We start from the raw sequence: 7,574 nt of genomic DNA on the forward strand, positions 1-7,574 counted from the left end.
CTTCCGCCGGATCAGGACCGAGACTGAGTCAGTTAAGAGTCACATTTACTGGAAGGTCCAGATTTGGATTAATTCAACTTCAAAGTAAATTCGTAATCAATGTTGCTATCATCCATTTTGTTTAGGCTACCGTCAACAGACAATTTGACAACTAGCCTATCTTTAAATTCCAATCAGTTTTCTGTGCGCTAGGCCATCGACAAACAGCACGTCCCCCAGAGGCCAGATCTGTAATGTTTCTATTGTTATGAGTAATTTTATTCAATTTGTATAGGCCTACGTGTATGTTGGTTACATATTTAATCCCGGGGTCGCTTGTGTTTAGCATACATTAAACTCGGGACAAGAGGACTTGACAAATGTCATTAAACATAAAGTGCACTTTAATCGCCCTCTTGTGGTTGAAGACGCAACTTGCAAGCAAATACTTTTTGAGAGCAAAATCAGGCGCCCATGCCGGTAAACCAATCATATCCGTGTCGCACGCCGATTACGTCATCATTCCATTGGTAGTTGACTGTAGTGTAGAAATTGGATCTACCTGAGATTATCTGGCTGTAACAGTGAACTGCAAATGAAAAATTCCTAGCACGACAATGTTGCAGCCTGAGTTAATACAACATTTAAAATGTGGCAATATTATTAGTATAGACGCGATTCCAACGTTGCCGGTAGATTCTAAATCGTGGCAGTGTAGAAGGTTGGAGCAGCCAAGTGGAGATAGCGGTACAGAAGAAGCACCTTCACCATTTACTTTCGCTCCTCATGGGATTCATCTCGGCCAGGAACACGAAATATTTGAGGTAGGCTATTTCTCTGGAAATCTATGTGCTGTAGAATTGGGATATTTTCAATTTGCCCTCTCAGAGAATTGAGCTCGTCAACTAGCTTGAGCTTTCTACTCCTAGTGGGCTCTAGCTATCTATTTGTGAATTATACAGAACAGAAAACATACGCTTGCAGCAATCATGTATCCTGTCTCCCTGGTAGGATGGAGATATCCACAGACATCTGTACCTGCAGGATCTCAGCAGCAGCACTGCAGACGCAGACAACTCGCCGAAGCTCAGGTACTGTCAGTGGGCTGTCAGGGCTAATAGCCTTTAGTCTCCGTCCTTGGTATCAAAACAAGCTTCCTGTTTCTATACAATCTCTATAAGAAACCTCTATCTTTACTCCCCTGACTCCTCATTGGCTCAGCGTGTCTGCGTTTGGCTGCCACATCTCAGGCTGCAACCAGGTGTTCAGCAGTGTTGAGGAATACGAGCACCACTACAACTCCCTCCACAGGCACGTGTGTTGCTCCTGCCAGCGCTCCCTGCCTTCCGCCCGCCTCCTGGACATCCACATACAGGAGTGGCATGACCCGCTCTTCACCATCCTCACCCAGAAACAGGACATGGTAAACCAGACCTTGGACTATATAACTTTTTCTAATGCACATATGTATTAGATATAAATTAGAATAAATAAATATTGTATACTGAAAAATGTTATTGTAGTTAGAGGCAAACATTTTCACAATTGTATTGTTCCTCTTCTTTCTGCCTCTCCAGTTCCAGTGTTTAGTGGAGGGATGTGAACTAAAGTTCAAGACTGGTATACAAAGAAAAGACCATCTGATAAGGATCCACAAGTATCCTCCAGACTTCAGGTTTGACAAGTCCAAAAAGAACAGAAGGTAAATAGTGGGTGTACTCTACATGGGTGTTCTCATTGTGTCCAGCAGGTGGCAGTAGCACCTCTTTTTTTAAATGCAAGCTCTGGCTCGCCGTGCTCCATACTGTATGCTTACGGATCATCTATGAATGTGTTTCTATGCTGTGTTGGCCTCAGAGTTGACTACTTTGTCCTTTCAGAACCAAACACATGAAGATCCAGCAGCCTTCAGACAGAACTATGGAGGTATCTGACAGTGTATGTGTGGTGGAGAGTGCATGTGAAGGTGCGTGCAACATGGCCTCCATCCACCCAGAGGAGGGGGAGTCCATGGAGGTCCCTCTCCCCCCAGAGGAGGCAATTTGTCTGGTCACTGGAGCTACTTCTGGCCCCTCAGAGATGAACACAGAGCATCCTGCTGGTCCCTCCACCCTCCCACACGCCACGGATCAGCAGAAACCACGGTACTCCTACAGGTCGGTGAGCTATGCCAGGAAAAACACTTCTTGTAATCTTTCTATATCCTTAAAGCTTGGTTCTAGATGCGACTGTCAATACTAGACTAATCTATTTTTCTAAGTGTTTTCAGATTCAAGATTATTTATTTTTTTAGGCGCTTTTAGTTCAATTTGTATTTTTCCGTTTGGCCGATGGAGTTTTCTGTTACATGTGGTGTTCTGGTGTTGCAGGGTTCCTTCATCTGTGTGCTTCGGCAAGGGCTCTGTCCGGGGGTTTAGGGGTCAGGGAAGGAAGAAGTGACAAACCTGACCCAAGCTGGAAAAAGAGGTGGGGTGATCTTTAATATTTCACTTCATAATGACTTGGTTAGTCTGAAATGGGCACTGCTTGCATGTACAGCTTTGTATGAAGCTTAGGTTAATTTGATCATTTATCATAGCTTAGATGTTTAATCTATTTACATATGGTGGCACACATTCTTGGAGAAGTAATTCTTTACAAGTAACAGATCATCCCTCAATACAGTCAACTCCACAAACAGGCCTACTGTATAGAACTCTCTCAGTTCCTTAATGTATTAGTGAGTAAACTAACTTCTATTCCCTTTGCTGTTTTATAGTGTATGTGCTGAAGAAGCACTGAAGGCCTGCTGTATACAACTCTCTCAGTTCCAAAATGTATTAGTGAGTAAACAAACTTCTAGTCTCCTTGCTGTTTTATAGTGTATGTGATGAAGAAGCACTGAAGATATGACACCAAAGTAACATTTAAAAGTACCAGGACATTTAGTTTATTCTGGAAATATTTATTCTACCCCAGTACAAATGTGTGGAATAATTCAAACCCTTTTTGTAATGTCGACTCAATCTGATCGTCTATCTCAGTGACACTAGCCTGTATAAACTAAATTGAATAAATATGTACTGTTTTTGGTTACTGAACACTAAAATTATTCTGTGGATATGACAATGTCCTTCTTAAATTGACATAATATGGGAGTGGACTGACAGACAGTATTCCATGTTATTTTTTTCTAACGAAAGATCTTTATTATTTTAGGCTAGTTGCATTATATAACATATAAATACCATACCAGTTATATTGCTGTACATTTTGGTTGCAAAAATAGTTGATACATTTTATTTACAAATTCCAAAAACAGAAAGTTTGCATCATAAAATGTGTTGGCTTGTTCCATCGATTTAGTGAGTGCGGCCTTAAAATCCGATTTAAACGCCACAGCTAGACCAAATAGACATAAAAGTTTTCTTTCACGTTTTCCAATCTAAGCAACACCGAGACAATATGAATTGTCAAACAGTTGAGAAACCAGATGTGTTTGCTATTGGTCTTTATCTTGGCAGCACCGATAGCATATGTAGGCTGGTTAAGCGACTGCGTACGTCAATAATATGGTCGGTCGGAAGATGCCATTGTCTTTTTATTACAACTGATGGTTACAATAGGCCAACAAAATATGAAGGATGTCAATACTGTTCTCAGAAAAATACCTTAGCTTTCAAATGTACTTTACTTTAATTAACAAAGTTAGACCTTCAAATTAACCTGCGATTATGTTTTAAAATCCAGAAATATAACGGATAGGCCAAATGACGGGAATGAGGACGGTGCAACTGAGAAGTAATCCGTAACGAGTTTGCATGGAGAAAGAGCTGTATCTTTCTTCGGTCTTTCCAACAATTCAGTTAGTAGGCATTAAGAAAGGTAGTACATCCCATAGGGTCCACTGAATAGTCCGGGTACCGGTAAAGCTGGCCGTGGAAACGATCCGTTAACAGCGCCGTATAGAGATGGTGGGTTCATATGTGCGCCCAGAGGAAAGGGAAATGCGAAAGCCGGGAGTAACGGTTTGGTCGCCAGTTTCAGTTTCTCTATTTCGGCCTCCTGTAGTCTCTTCGCTTTGGCTCTCCGGTTCTGAAACCAGATCTTGACCTGGGTCTCTGTAAGGCTGAGCGAGTTAGAGAACTCGGCTCTCTCAGCAATGGATAGGTACTGTTTTTGACGGAACTTTCTCTCCAAAGACAGAAGCTGGGAGGTGGTGAATGGGGTTCTTGGTTTTCTGTTGTTCTTGTGTTTCCGCAGGGGGCAGGGTGGTGGACTAGGATGCCCTATAATATAATACAATTTCACGAGTTTAATGATTTGTGATAGTAGAGATAATGTGAAATTATGTTGGAACTTCAAACGTCATACGGTACTTGTAGAAAATGTTGACAAGATCATGTATAATTGGACAATGTGTTTGAGAAAAGAACAATACAGGCAGCACACATATAAACAGGATTTCTGATCGGTTGGCACCATAACAGATTAGGCTACAAGCCTAATTGAAACAGAATCGTTGGGATATATGCCTATTATGTACTTAAAGTATAGCCTACGCTTAGCAAAGTAGCGTTTGAAACTTTTAGCCAACCCATTGCATTTAATCTTATTTGTTTATTTTTTTGGATGGACATCTTATTGAAGAACACTTACTTGGAGGTGACGCGAATTCAGCTTGAAACCAAGAGCACTGTTCCTTGTCACTGAGCTCTACCGTCTCTCTCTTAGGGCTGTCAGACAGGTCAGCTCCCCCACTGAGAGGAAATCGCTTCTCCGCGTAAAGGCCCATTGGGGACCGACAAACGGTCACCTCTGTCTGGTTATTAGCCAGCCCTGGATCTGACGAATAGTGAGTCCGACCCGGCGCCCTGTTAGATATCAAGGACTCCACACTGAAAGGCAGATTCAAACTTTTGGTTTTGCATCGTTTAACTGGCGTCGCCAAATCGCGCGTCTGGAGTTCTGTTTCCTTGCTGTCGTCGCGATCATCTGGTAAGTCATCCACTTGAGCAGTGGCTGGTGATCCCTGCGCAGGATTCATTACGCACGAGAGCGGGGCCATGCAACTTCTGTATCGAAGTCTATGGTAACTCCTCGACAGCCTGTTACTCTCCTGTCTCGGGACGCCTCTCTGTGCCCTCTGAATATGGCTTCAACTTTTACGCACGAACGTTGCTACCCGCTATTAAAGTTCAACAAGTATCCCTGTGATCTTACCGCCTGCCAATCAGCGTATGAGCTAATCACGTGACCACCCGGGCATGAGTTTTGATAGGCTTGTTCCCGAAAGGAATAAAGTATGACGAAGTTGCTGTTCGTGTGCTGCTCTGGGACCAAGGTTGCTTCGCTCTCTCTATTAAAAACCCGAATAATGGTTGGATTAGCTGATCCTGGGTCGGTGAGCACATGCTTCTGATGAGACCCGTCAAGGTTTAGACAGCATGGATCGAGTGCCCCATAACTTTCATTGCAGTATCGAGGTTGCATTAGGAGTCCTTTATGGATCTCAATGCCCCCTTGTGTTGTTGTAAACCAAAGAAACACTCAATAAGGAACGACGGGCTGTTTTAAAATAGATACCCTACACAAGTGTAATAAAAAGGTGCCGTGTTTATCTAATAGCTCCAATAAACCCAGATGAGTGAGGAAATGAATGATATTAAACGTTATGTCTCATATATATCTGTCATTTATAACGAAGGTTAGGAGTCCTTATGTTCCATTGCATTTTGGTGTATTTTCTCATGCATTTGTAATGCAATTACAATAACTCGATCGAATGTTTTTCTTCAGACTTATTTCGTTGTCATCTTTTTCAAATGTGACAAATCCTCTCATAAAACCGTTCCAGGGATGTGAAGCAATGAAGAATAATCGTCAGTCACGCTACATTAAAGCAATTTAAAGCTTGTATAGGCCTTTAAAGTTTCGAGCGCTTGGCAATCCGTCACCGTCAGTCAGTCAGTCAGTCAGTCACACACAAACACATACACACACACACACACACACACACACACACACACACACACACACACACACACACACACACACAGTCAAGGAGTTTATACAGCAGACAGTTATGTTTCTGCCGGCGCCAGCCTCGGCGGGATCAAAGCCGAAGCTACCTTGGGGGAAAGAGAGAAACAGTTAACTCCACTTAAACAATTGTCCTCCACAGTGAATGTCTATGGCTGATGGGAAACCGTTCCCACAGCCTGTCAGTGTTTTCTTTTTCTTAGTAGTTTTTTTTTTTGCTATATCCTCATGCCGATTTTTTTGCATTATTTTTTTGCTATCCAAGAATAAGCCATGCCTTGTAGAGGAACGTATCCCAGATTTAGCCTATACCACACGCTTGTTTCTTAATTACCATGCCCAATTATTAAAAATAATGGACTTCAAGACAAGTTCTCCATTTATTTTCGTGAAAGGCAAATATTTATATATATATAATATATAAATATTACCTATAATATAACAATATCGTTTTTTTAATTTAATATAACTTGCGAACATTTCGACTGAAATAATTCATAGAAATGGGCGCAAAAACTTGACTATGTTACTCCGAAAATAGAAACAATTTAAATAGCCTTTATATATATATATATATATATATATATATATATATATATATATATATATATATATATATATATATATATAATTTTTTACTGCTTTTTTAAACTTCTGTGAGACCCGCCTCTGTCTAGATATAGGGTCGTTGTTTTGCTCTGTACCGTCTTTATTGAATAATTAATATTTCCTGTTGCTCTTCTTGGGGTTAGTGTAATTGCATGGAAAGTCAACAGTGTGTATTTAGCTTCGGATCCTCCGGGGCTGACTGTGGCTTTGCCAGCAGAGCAGAGAGGACTCCTCAGCAGGCTTGTCATTGTTTACTTTAGCTAAAACCCTGCTTGTGAGTGTGTGTGTGTGTGTGTGTTTCTGTCTCCCTTAGTTCAACGTTTTATGATGATCTGGAATATTAAAGTATGCATAAGGGGGTTACATCTATTCCACAGGCCCCCTGTGTGCATGTGTGTATGAGTGTGTACGCAAAACCCCAACCCTGCTGTGGCTCTTAGGCTTACCACAGTAGAGAGCTGTTTAAGGAGGTAATTGTGGTTTTCCAAAAAGTCATCTTTTTGAACCATGCATGTCAGAGCAAGCTTTATATATTCATTCTTTTTCCTTCCTTTTCTCTTTCATGGAAATTGGCAGGCACTCAGAGTCATAAGAAAACTTTGAGAAGGGAGTGAGAGTAGTGTGGGATAAACATTTATAAAGGCCACAGTGGGGAACCTGGTGGGGAGTGTATCGTCTTTAAAGTGACCAGGGCACTGGCATAATAAAACGAGAGCATGTCTGAATGGACCTGCCAGAACCAGGCATGTCTGAACCTGGATAGAACCTTTATCTCCTCATCTACACTAGACATTAGATGGAAACTTGAGATCCGTTGCTGGAGTGCATAACTTTAGGACGTCTCAAATCAGCATGCATAAGATTCAAAAGTTAGGACTCAAATTCTCATCTGTTAGGATCCAATCCAAGTTCCTGAGCCTCAAGCACATGGTGATAAAATAGGACTACCTTCAGTACATCTTTAT

At 41.6% G+C, this 7,574-nt stretch overlaps 2 protein-coding genes across 2 annotated transcripts; one reads left to right on the forward strand and one right to left on the reverse strand.

Moving 5' to 3' along the window:
- Nucleotides 1-170: 170 nt before the first annotated feature.
- On the forward strand, nt 171-3,033 carry znf511 (zinc finger protein 511). The gene is made up of 7 exons (XM_084709745.1): nt 171-803; nt 991-1,070; nt 1,201-1,402; nt 1,557-1,681; nt 1,860-2,135; nt 2,349-2,445; nt 2,738-3,033. Exons 1-6 carry the CDS (start codon nt 597-599, stop codon nt 2,416-2,418), a joined length of 960 nt encoding a protein of 319 aa, XP_084565871.1. The 5' UTR covers nt 171-596; the 3' UTR covers nt 2,419-2,445; nt 2,738-3,033.
- Nucleotides 3,034-3,306: 273 nt separating this feature from the next.
- On the reverse strand, nt 3,307-5,109 carry msx3 (muscle segment homeobox 3). Its single transcript, XM_084709746.1, has 2 exons — nt 4,618-5,109; nt 3,307-4,247 (listed from the first exon to the last, which is right to left on the reverse strand). Exons 1-2 carry the CDS (start codon nt 5,024-5,026, stop codon nt 3,835-3,837), a joined length of 822 nt encoding a protein of 273 aa, XP_084565872.1. The 5' UTR covers nt 5,027-5,109; the 3' UTR covers nt 3,307-3,834.
- Nucleotides 5,110-7,574: the final 2,465 nt, after the last annotated feature.

The sequence above is a fragment of the Hypomesus nipponensis genome, chromosome 11, assembly GCF_054491055.1.
Source record: "Hypomesus nipponensis isolate SF chromosome 11, ASM5449105v1, whole genome shotgun sequence".
In the NCBI taxonomy this organism is placed as follows: domain Eukaryota; kingdom Metazoa; phylum Chordata; class Actinopteri; order Osmeriformes; family Osmeridae; genus Hypomesus; species Hypomesus nipponensis.

Excerpts from the sequence above, each read along its gene's own strand:
- znf511 (XM_084709745.1), top strand. The coding sequence starts at position 597 with ATGTTGCAGCCTGAGTTAATACAACATTTAAAATGTGGCAATATTATT. Across the intron at positions 804-990 it reads AGGAACACGAAATATTTGAG|GATGGAGATATCCACAGACA; the intron begins GTAGGCTATTTC and ends TCTCCCTGGTAG. Across the intron at positions 1,403-1,556 it reads TCACCCAGAAACAGGACATG|TTCCAGTGTTTAGTGGAGGG; the intron begins GTAAACCAGACC and ends CTGCCTCTCCAG.
- msx3 (XM_084709746.1), bottom strand. The coding sequence starts at position 5,026 with ATGGCCCCGCTCTCGTGCGTAATGAATCCTGCGCAGGGATCACCAGCC. Across the intron at positions 4,248-4,617 it reads TGAATTCGCGTCACCTCCAA|GGCATCCTAGTCCACCACCC; the intron begins GTAAGTGTTCTT and ends ATTATATTATAG.